Here is a 22,411-nt window from a genome sequence, read left to right as displayed (position 1 = left end):
GAATAGTAATAAATATTTGTTAGCCAATTTCGCAACGCCGCTCACAGTATCGACCCTTGTACGACCTCAAACTGTTCAACTTCATTGTCGTAAGGTTAATACGTGTTACCATAAGTCGTCTGCAAAACAGTTGCATTAAAAATAAAATTTAAGTACCTATACCAATTTTTTTGGGATATTTACAACGATTAACAGTATAAATAAATGAGCCGTACCTACACACCAAAAACCGCCTACAGTTCTGACGTGAATCTAAATTAAGGGCATTTGATTTACCGAAATTCTTAACGATTGTGAAGAGAATACATAAATTTAGAGCCTAAACCTGTGTATGAACCATATCTGACATTTGTTTACCTATACTTGGCATGACCGTCGGGGTTGTATTGTGCTAGGGACTAGCACGGTCGAGACAGAATGTTTTATGAATGAGCCGGTTTAATGCAAACATTGAACGCGAGGAAAACGGGCGGCAAACCTTCCTGTATCTAAATATATTTTCGAGGCTGCGCGTACGACGATCCTCTGAACTCGGCGCATGCACAGCAGCAAGCCATTGTTCGCTGGAGGCTAGAGTACAGATCACTTACCCGTTCGACCAAGCATATAAGGGCGCCTTGCACTAATACGTACAACCAACGAACTGACCCATGGTTAATATAGTGTCGTCAGCTGTCATCTCATAACTGTCCAACTTTTCGTACAAGTTAATTATAACGAACGACGATGAGGCTAATATACGGTTTGGAGCAAACTGCTCTAAAACTTCGTGATTACGACGCATTGATAGTCCTATAAAGAAGCTTTAAAAGTTATTCGTGCGCATGTAAAATATTAGCGAATTGGGTTCCAGAGATACATGAGCTGTTGTTTGTTGTAGTGTGAAACAATGCCGAATGGAACTGAATGGTGCAGCGCTTAGTTTCATAAATACAAGATCATCTAAGAGTGGAGCATGCTTCGTAATACGAGTCTATTGGAGGCAGTCCGTGTATGCATGCAGGCTGTGTTGTATGATTTTGCCACTTTATCACAATAAACGTATACTTGGGCTTGCAGTCGTGACCCCGATGACGCAAGTCAATTAAACTACGCTTCGGTTTCCGCGTTGATACGTTTATCTGTGGGGCGCGTGTCGTCGCAATCTCGCTTCGTGCTGTAATTCATGCTATTGTTCATGCACACACTGGTGACTAATTATCGATGAAACTTTGACCTCTTTGCAACGCGTGTTCCTGAATAACAGCCGACTCTTAATTCAGCAACTAAGTATATGAAAACTATAGGGTATTGATTGTCCCGTAATGTTTTTACAGTAATCATACGAGTATTTATTTACCTCTATATTGTGGGTGAAACATCTATAAAATATGTTTTCATTTTACTTGCAACATGAACTAGACTAAATAGGGGTCATCCATTAATTACGTCACACGAATTTCTAGGTTTTTTGACCCCTCCCCCCCTCCTTGTCACACTTGGTCACATTTGGCAAACCCCTCCCCCCTAGTGTGACGTCACATTTTTTCTACGAAATCGCCAAATCGAATTAAGTAAGTACCTAAGTATTATTAATATTTTATCAAAATATTTTTAACGATATAAATATTAGTAATTTTATAACCCAAAACTGTTTAGGAAAGAAAATTAAACGAATAAAAACGATTATCGTTTTAAAAAATTGTTATTTAAATGTACAGCGAATAAAATAATTTAAATAAATGTTCGGTTACTGATGAAGTTAAAGTGACGTCACAAAGTTTGTGTCTCCCCGCTCCCCCATGTCACAATATGTCACATTTTCTTGACCCCCTCCCTCCCCCTAAACGTGTGATGTGTAATTATTGGATGACCCCATACAGGACGACAATTACGAGGGGCGTTCAATATATAATGAGAATGAGATGCAAACTCTTTAAATATTAGGAAAGTAAATACTGGCCGACAAAGCTAATCTACCTAGCTGATTGCCATGAAAAAAAAAACTAACTGTTCTTTGTTAAAAAAAAAAATACGGCGATTTCTTTGCGATGCTATTGAGTACGTTAGCGAAAATGGAGAAAATTGAACTGCTCGCCGTTATCAAATACTTGTGTTTGAAATTTTTTTCTATGGACCAAGTCAATTTAGATTTACGGGACACTTTAAGGTCTAATGCTCCTCCGTATTCGACAGTCGCACGTTGGTGCGCCGAATTTAGACGTGGAAGAACATCGACCATGGATCACCCCCGCTCCGGACGCCCTACTACAGCAGTAACTGAAGAAATTGTGAAAAAAGTTGAAAACTTAGTTTTGGCGGATCGTCGTGTCACGGTTCGTTTTATTGCTGAAAATGTAAAGATTTCAACGGGGAGCGTGCATAATATTTTACATGAACCCTTGGGTATGAAAAAGGTATCAGCGCGTTGGGTACCCAGAATGCTTACTGACACGCAAAAACAAACTAGAGTCGAGATTTGTCAAGAAGCTTTGGACCTGATACAGCAAGACCGGGAACTTTTTTTGGCGCGATTTATAACAATGGACGAAACATGGCTCCATCATTACGACCCTGAAACGAAACTGCAGTCTATGACATGGAAAAGGCCATCATCTCCAACTCCGAAGAAATTCAAGGTGGGCCCATCTGCCGGTAAGGTCATGGGCTCTGTTTTTTGGGATGGTAAAGGGGTCGTAATGATTGAGTATCTCGAGCATGGAGCCACTATTACGGGCTCTTTATATGCCAAACAAATAGCAACATTGCGCAATTAGATCCGTGAAAAACGGCGAGGTAAACTCTCGAAAATTGTGTTGTTCCATCAGGACAATGCACGGGCACACAAGTCCGCCGTTGCAATGGCTGCAATACGTGATGCTGGGTTCGATATCCTTAAGCATCCTCCGTATTCACCAGACCTCTCCTCTAGTGATTTCTACCTATTTCCGAGATTGAAGGAATACCTAAGAGGCAAGAAATTTGAAGACGACGACGCGGTAGTCGCTGCAATACAAGATTTTTCAAGTACTCAAGATGAAACCTTTTTTAGAAATGGAATTTTAAGTTTAGAAAAAAGATATACTAAGTGTATTATGCTAAAAGGTGACTATGTCGAAAAATAAAATAACATTTAATAAAAGTTGTATATAACATACTCATTCTCACTTTTTATTGAACGCCCCTCGTAAATCGTCTGTTATATAACTTTCTCCTCGAGGCATTTCTGAGACTATTGTTTTCTATTTATAAAAAGAGATTAATATTCACTATGTTTTCTATTTATAAAAAGAGATTAGTATTCTTCCTAGATCGATGCTAAAGCGCAACAGGCCCTACTGTAAGTATCGATGTTAAGGCAAGGACAGCTTCAAAAACCAATTCGCTGCGAGATTGTTCGTAGTAACAGACAAGTCATCAGTTCCGCTGACTGTCGAATGACGGTGAAAACGGAGACCTATTGAATAAAAACTGCCAGCTTTCATGGTACATATACAAGTCCTGTTTTCACTGTCAGTTAACCTGTTAGTCTGTGACCCGCATAACAAAGAAGATTGTGTTCAAGCAACTCATTGTTATTAAGATTATCATACCGACATTGAACAAAAATACGACACAAACTTTGGCATTTATCTGTCCTTCAAAATGGAAGTGTCTGAAAAATACGTAAAATGTCTGGCAGGAACCATTAATCTATTAATTTGAGCAAATTGAGTATGATTTGAGCTGATAAGATATCTCCGGAAGCCCTATTTACGTGTTGTGTTGTCATATTGTCGATTATAGCAGACCTACTCGTACTTATGTATTGTGTCTGCCGTCTAAAACAATACATGTTTGCTCATTTTGTGATAATTGTTGTTGCTATCAGAAGTACACATTGTGTCTCGTTATTGTTAGTACATAAATATTAATTGGCTAGTCGTTGCATGTACAAAAGGCAAAAGGTACCTTATGGCGGCTGGCGCTTACGTCGCATAGCGCCGCAATAATATTGGAGCGGCGTTAATAATAGCGTAAGCGCCAACCGCCATAAGGTACCTTTTGCCGTGGGACGTCTCATATATTAAACAAGCTTGTAATTGACGTGTAGTGTCAATTCACATGTAAATACCCGACACGCCACTCTTTGTATACTTATTTATGTCTTAAATTTTGTCCCACAGGTACACGACTCAAACGTCGTTGGCTTTGGCATATCCAGCAACGGGAAATTCATGATGTCATGTTCCTCGAAAACTGACATGGTAATTTGGGATTTGAAAGGCCAGAAACTAGACACTCTCGACACTTATTTGATGAGTACATACTCTGCCAAAATATCTCCATGCGGACGTTTCGTTGTCGCCACGGGACAAGTGACAGACATAAAAGTCATGGAAGTGTGTTTCACAAAGAACGGGGAGTACAAGCAAGTGACAAAGGCTTACGATCTCACCGGCCACTCGTCGGGCATATACGAGGTTGCCTTCGACGTGGATACTTCGCACGTCGCTACCATATCGAAGGATGGCACGTGGAAACTATATCATACAAAGAGTGAGTATATAACTTGAACTGCGTAGTTACTTATCGAATGCAATTTACGTATACATAATATATAGACGTGAGGATAACGAAATCGTGTGTCAGCCCGAAGACGTTGTTCCCCGGCGAATGAATATGAATGTTTAGTGGGAAATACATTAATGATATTGGTCGATTATAGTACGTCGCGGGTCTGCCCCACGCGGATACTCGACCGGTCCGCGACGTACAATCATACTGAGTGGAAACTAAACGCTTAAGGAAATCTTTATGTTATCTATATACTCGTGATAATAGCTTGTTACGTGTCTCTGACGTGTATGGCCAATACGCTAAAGCGGTCAAGTATTAGTGGGTGTAGTCACGAAGATTTTAACAATACCTACCAGTTTTTAAACATATTTTTGCAAACATGGTGCATCATCTAGATTAATTTGTTGTTACACTTATTAAATAGTTACTAGGTACTTATTAGATAAGAGTTATTAGACACAACGATGTCATACGAAATACATACTACTACTGCCCCAACTAATCATTTTACAGTAGAAATAAACTTGAACTCAGGTCACGTGTGAATATCATTATGATTAAACCAAATCTAATTAAGGCTAATTTTATAAAAATTTATGTCTTTGTGTTTGACTCAAGTAGGAGTTTTAAGATTACAACGTATAAGTAGGTACCTATAGGTAGTCGTGCTCCGAATATTTGGGATTAGCTTTGACACGTGTTATTAAAAAAACGAGTATAGATAATTCGTCAAATGTGATTAGTTAACGACTGTACTCTGTACATGTACATATCCGTTTGACTTTGACTCATCGCCGATTAGCGAAAGTTATCATTATCTAAATGACGTGATTTTACTTAAATACACCATCTACTTATATATCGCTAATTTCTAAATTACACAGATTAGCGACTCAGTTTATCTATTAGGATTAGGGTTGCCAACTATTTTTTGGTAGAATATAGTATTTTCCAGAATAAGGCATCAAAAATATAGTACATTTCAAAAAAATATGGTACTTTTAGATAAAATACTAAACATAAGTGTAACATACGTTTAATCGGAAATATAGTATTATAGCGTACTATATATTTTTCCAAAAGTATATAGTACAGAGAGCCAAAATATAGTACAATACTATATAATATAGTACGGTTGGCAACCCTAATTAGGATACAAAGTTCAGGCTTATTAAAATGGTACTACTTACGCCAGAATACATATCAAGTTAAAATAGGTTCTGACTTCTGACAAAGGAAGTGACATAAAATTTGCTTTTTAATAAGGTAATTGAGACGTCTACATATGGATATGTGAACGTGATCATTTTCTTATGTAGTTGTTGTTTTATTTATTCGACTTCCTAAGATAAAACTGGCCAAAGCACTTTAAACATTGTGACTGGACTCGTGCATTTTAGGCACTCTCGTAGTTACCTCACCTGCAATAATATCTTGCACAACGAAACTTGCAAAAATATCTGACACAATTTGTAAAGCCATAATTGCACGTTATATTTTAAACCGCTCCGTTGTGCAGCATTTTACTGTATAATTTTAGGTGACTCTATTTGTAGTTGGAATCTAAAATATGTAAGTAGATAGGTACACTCTTTGCCTTATTACAATAGTACAACATATCTTGGACGTCGACCTTTTAAGTGCCTACCTACTTTTTTTATATAGCCGCATTTAATCAATCTGATGCAATAGTCCAATTGCAAACCTGACTCAAGTCTGACAAATAAAGTCAACAAACAAAAGTAATTGATGCTAATTTACATTGGAAAAGCGAGTTCAATAACACCTCGACAGCTATTCAAAATAGCCATAGCACTACCGGTCAGTCTATATGTACCTACCTATACCTACGTGTCCAACTGCTGGGTGCAGACCTCATCTCTTCTCTCAGAAACAATAATTATACACTAGTGGTAGGATTGACAGGGCAACTTATGATGGCGCCATCTGTAAAAAAACTGCAACTGGCCAACCCCACTCAGCTAATAGTATAGTCTAAGAGCTACGGAAATAGGTTTGCAATTTATAGAGCAACGAAATTCCTCTAGTTAGTGTGCCATACTGTCATTATTTATTAATCCGGGCGCCTGGCAGCTGTTCAACGGTGGGTGTGACAGTGGTTGGGCAACAAAGGGGTTGTAAAATCAATTGACGGTGTGCAATTTATAGAGCTCTGTGTTTGGTTTTTTTTTTTTTTTATACCACATAGGTGGCAAACAAGCATACGGGCCGCCTGATGGTAAGCAGTCACCGTAGCCTATGGACGCCTGCAACTCCAGAGGTGTTACATGCGCGTTGCCGACCTTTTTTTAAAAACCTGTACACTCCTTTTTTGAAGAACCCCATATCGTAGACCCTCGGGAAAACCTCGGAAGGGAGCTCATTCCACAGCCGGAGCGTCCACGGGAGGAAATTCCTCTTAAACCGCACAGTACGCGACCATTTAGGTTCTAGGGTGTGTGGATGAACACCCTGCCGATGGCGAGCGGTGCGGTGATAGAAAGCTGCCGTTGGCATCATGTCAAACAATTCTTCAGAGCACAGCCCATTGTACAAGCGGTAGAACACACATAAGGAGGCAAGGTCTCTCCTCAGACTTAAAGGTTCAATACCGCTTGTGAGTTTGGGATCATCGACGATTCGTACAGCGCGCCTTTGGATTGAGTCGAAGGGTCCAAGCTGGTGTGATATTATAGCAAATTATGTATTTAATTCAAATATAACAATGCCAGGCGTTTTAATTGGGGGGAAAGTAGTGCCAGATGACGTCCAAGGTGCGGATTAATTAATAATTATAGTATGGCACACTAACTAGAGGGATTACGTTGCTCTATAAATTGCATACTTATTTCCGTAAGCTAGCTCTCCGTCTAGTACCTGTAGCTATCAATATTATTATGTATGCTAAGGAGTCGCGTTTAGCAATGATATGTACTATGTATGTACCAATGAATGCCAACGTAATTAGCCTTGTGTACGTAATTCTCTACTGTACCTAGAGGTTTTATACACTGAATTTTCCGGTTTAAGCATAGTAGAAGTAAACTAAACGAATGAAGACACAGTGTTTGTCCAAGCGATTTCAGATAATCCTAGCTCGCCTTGACCAAGCCCTGAGCTCCGTAAACACATTACTTACATATTTTAGTTCCGTTTAGATTAGAATATTCAATGGAAATGTACATAGGATTCTAAGGTAGGTATAGATGTGTTAGAGCAACATGCGTAGGATCTTAATACAAAAAAAATATGCGTACAAATCATGTTACATTGAACGAACAGGGTTATTCATACTGAACGGTTTTTACTATGGTACAACCCAGAAATAAACAAAAAATCAGCTGTTCCACACAAAACATTAACAGATAGTCGTGCTCGGCCGAAATGTGTGGAACAGCTGATCTTTTTTGCGACGTCATGGTCGGATTCATAATAAAAGGCGAGGCGTTTCAAACGGCCCTGCATGTGTGTTCCTGACCGATCTACTGTGCCGAATTCGAAAGTTCCTTATCTATTCCTGTACCACAAGAGAAGTCGTCTTACTATGTTGTATGTTATGTGTACGTGATGGTTCAAATTCGTGATGGTAAAAGAATTATTAGTTAGTTCATCTTATGATGACTGAAGATAGAGTGCAAGTGCAAGATTTTGATATACCTACATAACTAAAGATGCCTAAATATACCATGAAATAATACATAATTGGGAACTTTTATTAGGATAAGCTTCATAAGCTTTGAAATTTTTTTTTTGTATTTTAGGTAAACTTACTATTTGTGCCGTTTTTTTCTTTAGCTGTGTAATTTAAACAATAAACGATGTAGACTCAAGTGTGTACATATTTGTGGCACTTTGTCCGTGTCGATATTTAATACCTTGACTGTACAAAACGAATCATCGTGTTACAGTAAACTATGCCATCGGCGAGGGCCCCCACGTGCTGGAAACGGGCCGGTACACGCAGACTGCGAACCCGCCGTGCATCGCGCTGTCGCCGAACGCCGAAGTGCTGGCCGTGTCCGTCGACGGCTCGGTCGAGTTCTACGACACGTACACCGGCCAGCTGTACGACACCGTGGAGAACGTTTACATGGCGGGTATGTTCATGACACACTACACGTATGCACAAGCCATTAGAAAACACTTACAGTAGCCTACGCCGTCGGCGAGGGTCCCCACGTGCTGGAAACGGGCCGGTACACGCAGACTGCGAACCCGCCGTGCATCGCGCTGTCGCCGAACGCCGAAGTGCTGGCCGTGTCCGTCGACGGCTCGGTCGAGTTCTACGACACGTACAGCGGCCAGCTGTACGACACAGTGGAGAACGTTTACATGGCGGGTATGTTCATGACACACAACACGTATGCACGTGCCTTTAAGACACTTGCTATGGTTAAAAAAAAAGAGCTTATATTTGAGCCGTACTAAACAAACGAATAATTTAGCGACGGTTAAAGTTTTTGGACGACTTTCCCTTTTCATAATCGTACCTGGAAACCTTGCGTAACCACATGACCAAAACAATCGTTGCAAATGAGTGCGTTGTTCGTCACCTTCTTTTTCAGCTAGCGATGGCTTTTTTAACATAACATTTGGGCGCACGGAAACGTATCTGTTTTTCCATGTCTAAAAGTTATACACTTGCCATAAGGTACATTTTGATAAAAGCGACTAGTATAATTTGATTGGAAAACGTGCTGATCCAATTATGATACGATTCACCCGAAGTATGAATCTGGGTTAACTTGATTATGATGTTCATTTTTATTGCCATGCGGAAAAACTGCTATCTAATCACTAACATTAAATCCGGCAAATTGAGGGGTATAATGCATATTATCTTCGACAGAGTTTATTGTCTACTGCTATTTTAACACCTGTTTTTTAGGGTTCCGTAGCCAGTCTTTATTATTTGCAGCTCACTGTATGCTGTATAATTTTAGCATGATCTTTCCGGTCTTAAGGCAGCCATGAACAAAGCCTCGTATGTTTTGTACAAACACGTAAATGCGATGGCGTAAACGGCCGTGACCAGATGGCCCTCGGTTTGTACCAATATTTACCAGCAAACCGACGGATTACCTTATTAAGGTATATCGACAATCGGAAACTTAACTCAAGAAATCAATTTATTGCAACGAGCATGAAGCCGAAGTGTTGCAATGCTAGCCGGATTTTCAGTCATTTTTTTTATTTTTTTTATTGAGCCTATGTGTGTGTCCCACTGCTGGGCCATAGACTAGGAATCCTCTAGACTGAGTTTAGAGCAATTATTTCATGAAACCGATGCTGCCAAAAATACGGGGGTGCGGGGGGACGAGGTGAGCGAATCCCCTGCCGTGATTGGTCCGTTCAAAGACACGGACCAATCACGGCACGGGATTGACTCGAAGATGGAGTAAAACTACCGTATAAGTGGCAGAGGGGGTAGCGTTACTATGCTCAGTCTAGAGGATTCCTAGTCTATGTGCCGGACAAAGGCCTCCCCTCTCCTTTTCCATATTAGATCAGATGAGATTTTCAGTCATATTATAATAAAAAGGTTTTATAACGACGTATTTCATATTAAGGAAAAAAAAATTCTAGTCATGTTATATACGATCTAAATACTTACTTCAAAGCGTGGCGTTAGATTATGACGCACCACTACAGCAAATAACGGAAGCTTTAGCGTACTGAAATCACGATGTGGCATATAAACACTATAAACAGTTTGCGAGCCAAAGATATATGTATCCTATTTCAGGCTAAACTACACGCAGTTCGGCTTCCCGCGCAAAGACGCGTGCACACGCCGACTGTAATATTCTCATTCGTATATAGGGCTTGCAAATATTCGAAACTTTCAGATATTCGAATATTCGACTTTTTCTGACGACGTATTCGAATATTCGAATAATTATTCGAATATTATAAAAAATAAGAAAAGGAACGAGAAATCGGTTTATTATCGTTTTATTCAAAAGCTTTTTTCACATATTGCTAAAACTAAGGATATTTGGCAGAAATCCACTTAATTGACTAGATTTTATCATCCTACTATTTATAAGATGCCCACAGTTATAAAAACAAGTAAAACGCCAAAATTAGACGTATTTAATATTTCTAGATATAACTTATTATAAATGCGCCGTTGCGTGAAATAATATAACTTTAACCATCCAAACACCTAGGTATGTAAGATATTTTTTTTAGTAGGTAATTATTTTCCGATTTAAATTAACTTGTAAGCACTCAGAGGCCTGTAAAAAGGCCTTTAATTTCATTGTATTTTGAATCTTTATTGACTTTATTTGTTTTGGCAAGTTATTATTCCTAATGGTCGGCTAATTATATAATATTGGAATATTTAAGGGAAAAAGTTAGTTGAGTACTGGGTGGATTATTCGTCAGCTAAAGGTGCATGGTTAGATTACCAAGTTGGGCAGGTTTGGTATGATTAAATTTGAGAATTGCGATAAGTGGCAAGGTTTAGACTTCAAAAATTCGCTTAACGTACGCTTGTACTGAATAAACAGAATGATCCTTTAACTTAAAACTTACGCACCGTATAAATAACATATTTTATTATTTCGTTTTCTTTTAAATTGAGTTAGGTTTCACTGAATATTCACGAAGTCTATCGAGAGGAATACAGTAAAAATATTATTTCCTTCGTATTTGGGTACCTACCGTTCCTCATTCACTGTAAATACCCGTAAAACACACAGAAACTGTAACTACAGCGGATGACATAGATTTTTTTATAGTAATAAAAAATATTCGAATATTCGAAACCTGAGCGGCCGAATATTCGAATATCAAAACAGGTCGAATATTCGACAAATTCGAATATTCGAATATTCGAATTGCAAGCCCTATTCGTATATCAAATGACACATCCATTTGACAACCCATTGTTTAGCAATACAAAAGTCAGAAATGATAGTCAAAGTCCTACAGTCGTACTTCACTCGCGAAACGCTCCTAACAAAACGATAAGTGAACATGACGTCAGGGTCACTGAGAGCCCATCTTGAAGTATGGATAAAACAAGAAAATTGCGTTGTTGTCGGTAAAATATTCTGTTTATGTATATAGTTGCTGTACAATCTATTTTTGGATAAAATGTAAAGAATCGCATGGTACCCTTACTTTTTTCCTTTTTGGAAGTTAATAAAAACTTATATTTTGAAACTTTCAGGTCCTGTATTTGACTATTTGTGCATTATTGTATTAAATTGCTCATTTGCTATCTATTTACTTAACTAGATTTTTTGTTATAAAATTCAACATGTGTCATCATCCCTTTTAAATAAGTTAAGTATACATGTAAATTCTAGCCAAACGACTGGCCATAAAAGCTAAGTTTTTGTTGATGACATATACTAAAACAGCCGTAATTGTATAGTTACAATTACGGCAATTAATTAATTATATATACATAACCGTGATTGAGATTTCAAAAGCCGAAACCTGTAATTGAAGCCTGTATCTAATACCTATGTTAATACAAAAAAATTACTAATGCAGAGTCAATTTAATTTATATGTAATTAGACTTTTGTACTCAATCTACACGAAATGGATTAAGTACCGACCGAAGATACAATAATTAATTTTTACTTCCTTATATTTTATCTATAAGCAGTGCCCTCCACGTTAACCTCTGATATGATTGCGATATTATCCAATGAAATACGGCAAAAATATTTAATTTTAGGGAATTGATGTTAAATTATTTTACAAAACAAAGCTCCGAATTATTTAGCATAGGTACTATTAGGTAGGTACGTTTAATAGTGCTGTGACTATAAACTAAAATTAAATTTTAGGGGGATTTTAAATTAAATTTTATTTGAAAAGCGTATATAATTTATTTTCATAAACATACCTATTCCTCAAATCTAATGGAGCACAGCTTGACATTGGTCATGGATCATCTCAAAAGAGGCTTATCTGAGGTCACTACTGGTATGTTTTATGTTGTGACGTAATACGCAAAAAAAAAACGCTTGGCAAACTTTATAGACATGAACGTTAATATATTATATTTTATGGTTGATGTTATCTTGTATTTGGTTTCTAATTTGACGTATTATTTACTATTCATTTGGCTGATTTTGTTTACGCTGCGACGGCGGGCAGAGTTAGAAAATTAACTATTTTGAAAGGCGTATTATGTTGCCAAAACCTGTTATAGTTTCACATAATAAACTAGTGAAAACGACGTTGTGCAACGTTCGACTTTGTCACTAGTTAACGCATTAGTCAAAAGTAGGTTAGGTGATTCAGGTCTTCAAATTAAAATTCATTGTGGTCAGTATAATTTAATATGCAAGGCGGCACCTCTAAAATACTACCTCTTGCCGGTTTTTATTGGAGCGAGCAGATTAAAACAGCCATATGATGTATAATCATGTAGAAAATTTTGAAGAAATATGCTAAATAAATCGAGTGCAAACGCATCCATTGAGGGCAGATCGCGTTCAAGGTGGTCTGACAAATCAAGAAAGTTTATTCTTTCAAGTAGATGCAGCTCACATAGCCCTTGACCGTGTCATATGTAGTGACATTGCGATTGGTCACGATTTTTAGTCACGACACAACGACGAAAAAAGAAGAGATATTGATTCATTTCATTTCAAAATTATAAAAGACAATAAAAATCAAGTTGGATTCGACTTTAACAACCTTTTACTTTTAAATGTTAAATTATTTTCGACGTTGAATATACATACTCTTTGAATATAATTTTCCGGAGCATTTTATAACTAGATTTTTTTAACATTCATTTGTCTTATTTACCTACTTTTCCTTGAATTAATTTGCACAATTTTATTCACACAAGGACTATAATTAGGTATGTTTTTTTCCTTCTGGGAGTCTGACCATTAGTCATCACAACATTAACAAGGAAACATTTAAAACGTTCATGGGGCCTGTGCTTGTTTTTAAGTAAAATATAAAATTCCTATGATCTTGAATCTGCGTCATATTATTGTAACCAATCTTTATAATATATGATCGCGTCACCGGTTTAAGTTTTGTTATTAGTGTAAGAGTGTATTTTTCTTGTATAAGCGTTGACTTAAAAAGAGTGTGGTCTTAAAATGGTCGTCTGTGTCGTTCATTCCCCAAAGAAGCCTAAGTCTATTGAGTGAGACCCAATTTCATTCCATAGTTCACTGTAAAACATGCACTGTGGAAGGGACCCCCGTTAATAAATAAATGTCGGAGCAGATCTTAATAAGGCCTAGTTGGAAGTTCAGATGACAAACTTTTTTTTAAATACCTGCACCGATAGGTTGCCGAATTGATTTAGCTCCTTTAAAAAGCAAGATAAGGCGTAAAATATTTACTTGATAGTGAACATGTTTAAAAGAGTTTTATGACAAACTGTTGTCCTTTCGTGTTTAAAGACTACCTGTGCAAAGTAATTTACGACTCGACTTACCCACAAGAATAGTTACAAAATCCCCCGTGGACAACGATGTCATTACTTAGCAATTTTATTAAGTGAAGTGTCTCCCATCACAATCATTATTATAGGTGGTTTTATCATGATACACGTGTACAGTATAAATGTTCAGTGGATACATACATACAATAGGTGAGTGTTGCGTAAACATGATAAATAATTCTAGATATCGGATCCACTTCCAAGTTTGCGCGAGATGAACGCAACATAGTTTTATATTAGAGTAACCTCTTTTAATTTACGGACTGTCTCAAAAAAGCTGGCGCCGAGTCTATGGATGGATTATATGAAGATATCGACAGAAGATTAGGACATACCCCATACAGTCGCCTGTAGTAATATCAGATCAAATCTTAAATAAAATTTGATAAAGACATATATCATATCTTTGCGCACGTCTGTGTTCATGTTATTGAAGGTGACTGTACCTACAAATATGAAGTACGAAGCACCTAATAATTTATCTCAATAAGTAAACAAAACACTGTCGTAAATCTGAGAGATGAGATCGAGATCGTTACGTAGTAAGAATAGAGAAACTGCCGAAGTTTGAGCACCGAGCTCTCACGACCTCGCACGACAAAAATAGACTACTTTAATTATAAGTTTTTTTTTTAATATTAACATTACTCGCGTGGCGATGAATATTATAGGCGCAGTTTTTGGATATAGATTACAGTATCGGTAATAAATAAAACAGTAAATATATCACATTTTAGCCAGGAGTCTGAAAATTACAAGACACTACAGCTAAGTTTTGTTATTTATTTATGTACATATATTATGGAGTGGATTAGAAATGTTGAACGATCTGTTACTTTGACAAGTCAAATAAGCCCGTAGACGTTGATACAAACGTTTTTCAGGAAATATCAAAAAAATCTTACAACACAAATTACATCGGTAACGATTTAGGTACTTTACTTAGATTCTGGATATAAATTAATACTTGTAACAAGTAGAAAGTGCAGGACTGTTGCATTGCATGCTACCTGCATGTCATTATTACTGATTAGGTACCTACTTTATTAATCACCTACAACCCTGAAAATGTAGGAAGTCATAAACCATAAAATATGGTAATTTATTAGAAAAGCATTGGGTCGCATCCTTTACTATAAATATCGCATAGGTATAAGTATAAACCTGTTGTAGGTCATCTTTGTTATTGCTTGCACTCGGACTATCGCGTGGTATTGATCAATTCCATTCACGATAAATTATTAGAGTGTGATAGTTTCTAATTTCTATACAAGGCTGCGTTTCTCAATATATTGTTGTCATACAACATATAAACTGAAATAGATGTGATGTATTAAAGAAAAAACCGGCAAGTGCGAGTCGGACTCGCGCACGGAGGGTTCCGCACCATCAACAAAAAATAGAGCAAAAAATCGTGTTTGTTGTATGAGAGCCCCCCTTATATATTTATTTTATTTTATTTTTAGTATTTGTTATAGCGGCAACAGAGATACATCATTTGTGAAAAATTCAACTGTCTAGCTATCGCGGTTCATAAGATACAGCCTGGTGACAGACGGACGGACGGACGGATGGACGGACAGCGAAGTCTTAGTAATAGGGTCCCGTTTTTTACCCTTTGGGTACGGAACCCTAAAAAGTGTCTTTACTACGCCAGTGGCGAGGTGGCCTAGGGGTTAAAGGCGTTAGCCCGGATAGCTAAAGACGCCGGTTCGTTCCGGCGTGGTTCCGGTCTTCACCATTAGAGGGCTTCGTCACTTTTTCTTTAAATATATGACATCTATTTCAGTTTCTAATTTATACAGTAGTGTGACTACTTAAAAAACACATCAAAATATTTGATAAAAATAATTTCATTTGTTCCCAAAGTTGTGCTGTGCACAACTCGTTAGTTTTAGCTCTATAACTTTAACAAATGGGTGGATCAACTATTTCTTGTTGTTATCCTGTCCGGTCAGCCAAGAGACAATAGTAGCATAGTTTGTTAGAAGACATTGTACACCACCTTCTTACACGCTTGGTAGACGACCCTCAATGGAAAGGGTTTATAAGTATCACAAAAAAGCGTGTTTGGTGAATTTAAATGCCTAAAAATCGGGTTTTAAAGAGTGGCCCAGGAGAACGTAACCATGGCAACGAGTGACAAGAAGAAGTTGATTCACCCAAATAAACATTTAAAAAAGTAAACATAATAATTGAACTAGGAATTAACATTACCTGCGGTGTTAATTCTTTATGTAGGCATTTATAGGTTTGCTAAGCGGTGAATGGTGGTGCCACCTTATAAAACTGATTCGTTTTAAATAATTGAGTTCTTTAGAAATAAAAAATATAATAAATCCAACAGACAGGTATTTAATATAAGGTATATAAGTAACTCATAAAACATTAATAACCTTCATTCCATGTGCATGACCATGTCGTCCACAAAATTATGACGAAGACTGGATTCATAACAGATACTATCTTCATTGCTTGATTGTATCGGATTTTTCCCATTAAATTTTCCTAAGTAAATTATTAACCAATTAACTCAGTTCCAGTCGGAAGCCCCGGCCAAAATCAATAAGGTTTGTATGTATTTTTAACTCTCGAGGCTATAGGAAGACTGCATTTATTGACCGAGCAGTCAAGGCTCCTTTATCTATACCTACGCCGACGTCGATATCTCATCCTATGTTATCAGGGGTAGTATTACAATTGCTTATGAAGAATGGCTTCAGCAAACCAGTGTAAGTTAAGTAGTTAGTCCCCCCTTAAGCGTTTTAAACATCACTTACGATGAACTCTTTGTTGAAATTCTGAGCTTTAAGCATTGCACCCGGACACATTGGGTAGTTTCCAAGGCATAGGGGTCATCCATTAATTACATCACACGTTTAGGGGGAGGGAGGCCTAGCGGTAACAGCGTGCGACTTGCAATCCGGAGGTCGCAGGTTCGAACCCTGGCTCGTACCAATGAGTTTTTCGGAACTTATGTACGAAATATCATTTGATATTTACCAGTCGCTTTTCGGTGAAGGAAAACATGATGATGTTTAGGGGTAGGGAGGGGGTCAAGAAAATGTGACATATTGTGACATGGGGGAGGGGGAGAGACACAAACTTTGTGACGTCACTTTAACTTCATCAGTAACCGAAAAGTTTTTAAAACGATAATCGTTTTTATTATTCGTTTAATTTTCTTTCCTAAGCAGTTTTGGGTTATAAAATTACTAATATTTATATCGTCAAAAAATTTTTCATAAAATATTAATAATACTTAGGTACTTAATTCGATTTGGCGATTTCGTAGAAAAAATGTGACGTCACACTAGGGGGGAGGGGTTTGCCAAATGTGACCAAGTGTGACAAGGAGGGGGGGAGGGGTCAAAAAACCTAGAAATTCGTGTGACGTAATTAATGGATGACCCCATATTAACATGGAGAAGCTGATTATTTAAGGCTAAATGACACATGTAGGTACTTAAGAGGTGCATTTGGATAACTTCGAAAGCGGCATAATTGGAAAATGGCAAATATCTACTAAACTAGAAGAACTTTCTACTGTAGTATAATACTATACAAGATTCCTTAGTAAGCGTATGAAGTGTTTTTATAGGTCATGTTCATAATTATCCCCTCTTTCGAAGTTACCCCGATGCACCTTACCTACTCGGTTTGACACTGAAGTAAGTACTTATGTAGTTGGTTCGCATTTGCCGGTGCTGACTACTGACCGGTGGGCGTGAACCTCGGTACCTAATCGTATGACGGAATTAAAAAGAAGAGATTACTCGTATCTCGGAGGTCACGTTACAATGGTTCTCCCACTCGATTTCCAAGATTCCAAGCATTCGAGTGGCGATTGAAAAGAGACGGCCAGAGGGCCTACCGCGAACCACGTTCGACGTGTTGCCTCCCTGTCACACTTACGTACGAATTTACAAGTGCGACAGAGAGGCAACACGTCGAACGTGGTTCGCGGTAGGCCCTCAGGACGTGTCGGGTACACAATACAATACGTACTAATAAAGACGTCCTTGCCTTGCCGGACGGAAGGGCATAACGCTGTCCTCAGTGTTTGCAATTAGTACACATACGAGCCCACATTATAGTTTTTATGATAATTGTTTTGCGTTCTATTAGCTAGTGTTTTTGTATTGTTTTACTAGTATAGGGGACAAAATTAGTAGTTAAGTAACATTGTCTAGTCACGTAGTCTTCACGTAGTCTATTAATGTCTGTATAGTTATCATTTTGGTCGCATGAGATTAGAATTTTAAATGCCTGTTAAATATCTTTCATCTTTTGATGGTTGTCTTGGCTACCTGATTATAGTCTATTATTACGTTTAATCGTTGCCTGCGTCCTTTGTGACATCAACCTATCATTCTGTGTATTGTATTGTCAAACGCAACCCTGTGAAAACAGATGAAGTAGGTACTACTTTTATAGAATGAAAACTATGATAAATATCGTCAGGTGACAACCAAAACTCACTAATTATTACCAACACAAGTTCATATTTTGTTTAATTATTTTTTAGTAATTACTAATTAGTGATATTTGGTTGTCACCTGACGATATAACCATTAGTTTCAGTTATCCTAAGGCTACGTATTGTTAAACATTTTTTGCAACTCCTGTTTCATTCCGATGAATTTGTAGAAATATTATCTGTGTTACCCGGAAAATGTCTGGATAATATTGCTCTTTAACGATATAGCTATACAAAGACTTCCTATAGTTTACCTCTTTTTTAAGCAATATTTTGGTTTATTAAATCACTTTAAGTCATACATCAATGTATTTAAGATATGGTACAAATCTTCGAGCGGGTTGATTTCATGAGACACACGCCCAAAATCATTTGTTTAAGGTATCTTATCCTACTCAATCTAATTCTGGATGCAAATATAGTAGTTTCCGTAACGAAAATTTGTAAATCTTATTATTTTCGTACACTACTACATTATTTGTCTGTGCCTACATACAAAATAGAACTATGGGTAAGTATTTAATAGCTTCCTATTTATTAACACAAAAATGTTTAAACATTTCGTGTTTCGATGTTGCCTAAAATCGTTCAGAGGGGCTACCGCGAAAACCGAATTCGCAAATTGCGGGGATCTTTCTTTTTTATTCCAATGAAGGCGTAATTAGAGTGACAGAGAAAAATGCCCGCAATTTGCGAAATTCGGTTTTCGCGGTAGCCCCTCTGAAACGGTCATCTCTTCGTTAAGATTTTGGCCAAAACGCCATTGGTCGATAGAAACCGTTGGACGACACAGTTGGCCTAATGTCTTTTAGCTGCCAAGCGAAAGTTGCTTATTTGAATATTGCTAACGGATTATTTTCGCTATGTTATGTATTACTGTCAGCAGCAGAAGTTGCTAAGCGCGCGAGGTGTTCAAAATTACCTTGACACGCTCTTATTCTCTTAACAATAAAGTCGCGTCAAGATCATTTTGATCAACCGGTACGCTTAGTAACTTCTGCTGCTGACCGTACATAACATATTATGTTATGTCCTTTGGAGATCATGACACAAAAGTGATCTGTACAAGTGTTTTATCGCACTTGCTCATAATTATCATAAACTATGTCATAATACACATGTCATGATGAACTACGTTGATTTACATGACGGCAACAGACGTAATGTTTTATTTTTCTTTAAATGTGTCAATTTTGGATCTGCATACAGAGATGTGAAAAATACTTTATAAAAAGTATTTAAATACAAAATACAAATACTTTTTTGATAAACTTGAATCTGAATTGAAAAGACTCTCTTTATTCTTTGAAAACAGTGTGTCAATCAGTCCTCTATCTAAAGTGCAAATTTCTAGTTGTTTGCTCATATTAACCGGAAGGATGGATGGATGATGGTTTATAACGGACAATTTTTAAAAGCATTAATTTAGATTTGTAATGTTTTACAGCTAGTATAATGCCTCTCGTTAGTGTGATGAAAACGTCTCGTTTGTGTTTCATCAGGGCAGAAAAGTTTGTTCTCCTCTCGTACCTTGAAACCCTCGCAACACCCAAGATTCCACTTTTTTAACCACTCGCTACGCTTGTGATCATGTGCGACGTTACTAAACAGATTCAACAGTTCCATGTTAAAAGAATGAGAGAGTTGCCAGGATTGTAACATCAGAGGAGATTGTACCTCCTACCTACATTACCTACTATAAAGTATTTTGTATTTTGAAAATAGAAAATAGGTCCCAAAAACTATTTCAAATAAAATACAAAATAGTTTTCTTCAAAAGGTATTTAAATACAAAATACAAAATAGGTATTTTGCATTTTGTATTTGCATTTTAAATACAAGTATTTCAAATAAGTCACAGCTCTGTCTGCATATATAACTAAGCATGTTTTTTACTGAGTTTATTTCGTTTTACACTCATACGTACGCAAAGTTTATTGGGAAGAAAGGTTTGTTCATAAGGAATTTAAACTTTATATGAATTGTCGTTCTCATATTTTATCTTGTTCTCCCGAATAAATTTCTGGACTAGTTGGAGTTTAACTGGAAGACATCCCCTTTGGGGATATGTTCGGATTGTATTTATTTTGTTATGATTTTAATTTTGACCTGTCTTCAGTACTAGACGCCATTGTTCCTAATAGTATTTACATAGGTAAGGTCAGCTGCAGAGAAAAGGTACCACCCCTGCATAGAAGTTTGGACCCTTTCTCTGCAGCTGACTGTACAAACATTTGACATTCCTATCAACTACTTAGTTGCAATATTGTGATATTGTAAAAGTCGTAAAACCAATGAATGGCAATCGCGTCTATAAAGTAGTACTTTCAATTACATTTATTGCCTTTTCATAATCGCTAATTTCTAGCCATGCATTACAAATTTAATTACATTGAAAAACCATGGGCTAATCACGCCAGATATGCTTTAATAAGTGTTAAGTTTAATATTTCTGTTGCAGGTCTAATTAATCACATGAAATTCGACGCGAGCGGGAAATACCTGTTCGTCTGCGGTGAAAAAGTGGTGAGGATACTCCACAACGTATGCGGGTATCAGACCACGGTAGACAGCTGCACGCGGCTTCTGGCGACGAGGCAGACGTCAGCTACTACGGAACGGTTAAATAAAACCATACAAGAATGCAAGCAAACGCTTGCAAAGTTTGGGAAGTAGCTTAACTTTGCCAATATCGCCGTTGATCACGTGTGCCATTGCTAGCAAGCATCGGACGATTCGGATGCCCAGGTGCTCAATTTTACTTGAGAAAGTGTCGGAAGACTAACCATGAAGTGACAAGACGAATGGCAATATTTGACATTTCAGTTCTGCCGTGACTGTGCCACTTAGGTTAGGTATCACTAGAAAAGGTAGCAATATAGTAACTACGTCACACTTTCTCGAGTTAAATTGGGCTTTAGAACTAATCTAATTCTAACCGAGATATCGGAGTGTACCTATTAGTGTCTTGAGCAGTCTACTCGTCTGTGTTTTCAAAGCAATTGGAATAACTACCCAGTTCTTAGTCTATCTATTGCATTTATTGTCACAACAAGTATTTTTTATATAATTTTACACCGTTATGGGTGAAACGTGGAGTGGAGTGTATGTATTATCATAGAGAAAAAATACATAGAGTGCTCACTCCATACATCAGTTTTAGTACCAAAAAGACTATTAGCATCTAGCATCGAGTAGCGGAACTGTCAGTACTGCTACTTGACAATAGATGTAGCCACCGACCGGAAAGTCTTATGCTGTTGAGATAAGACTTTCCGGTCGGTGCTACATCTATTGTCAAGTAGCAGTACTGATAGTTCCGCTACTCGATGCTAGATGTAGACACTGAAATTAATAGTCTGAACTGATGTATGGAGTGAGCACTCTATGTATTTTTTTCTCTATGGTATTATGTAAATGTATGATTTTAATTTCTATTTCGAAAATAGGTATGATCTCAATTGCATTTCATATATTTTGTATTTCTTGGGAATAATTTATGTTTATTTTTTAATTTCTCCAAAACTGGAAGGATTTCTTTAAACCTTTTAAAAGAACTGTTATATTTTGTAAGCGTTGTGTAAATGTGCTGATGTGCACCGACTTCATAATTTAAAGTTACCATGAAATTTAAGATTTGGCCGGTAGAAGAGTTCGACCGCAATGACTTGTTTATACATACAGCATAGACTAGGAATCCTCTAGACGGAGTTTAGAGAAATTATTTCATGAAACCGATGCTGCCAAAAATACGGGGGTGCGGGGGGACGAGGTGAGCGAATCCCGTGCCGTAATTGGTCCGTTCAAAGATACGGACCAATCACGGCACGGGAATCTGACACTTTGACTCGAAGATGGAGTAAAACTACCGTATATAGTGGCAGAGGGGGTAGCGTTACTATGCTCAGTCTAGAGGATGTCTTGTCTGTGACGTACAGTTACGGTCATAAG

At 37.5% G+C, this 22,411-nt stretch overlaps 1 protein-coding gene across 1 annotated transcript in view; it reads left to right on the top strand.

Moving 5' to 3' along the window:
* The window catches only part of LOC134652971 (transducin beta-like protein 2), an 83,120-nt gene extending 61,960 nt beyond the window's left edge, over positions 1-21,160 (top strand). Inside the window, exons 4-6 of the mRNA XM_063508229.1 lie at positions 4,146-4,518; positions 8,448-8,636; positions 20,922-21,160. Of these exons, the coding sequence (XP_063364299.1) occupies positions 4,146-4,518; positions 8,448-8,636; positions 20,922-21,136 (777 nt within the window). The 3' untranslated portion in view covers positions 21,137-21,160. The remainder of the gene's footprint in view (positions 1-4,145; positions 4,519-8,447; positions 8,637-20,921) is intronic.
* The last annotated feature ends 1,251 nt before the right edge of the window (positions 21,161-22,411 follow it).

The sequence above is a fragment of the Cydia amplana genome, chromosome 12 (genome assembly GCF_948474715.1).
Source record: "Cydia amplana chromosome 12, ilCydAmpl1.1, whole genome shotgun sequence".
In the NCBI taxonomy this organism is placed as follows: domain Eukaryota; kingdom Metazoa; phylum Arthropoda; class Insecta; order Lepidoptera; family Tortricidae; genus Cydia; species Cydia amplana.
The sequence above is the reverse complement of the archived record's forward strand: the minus strand, read 5'-3'. Positions and strand labels throughout refer to the sequence as shown.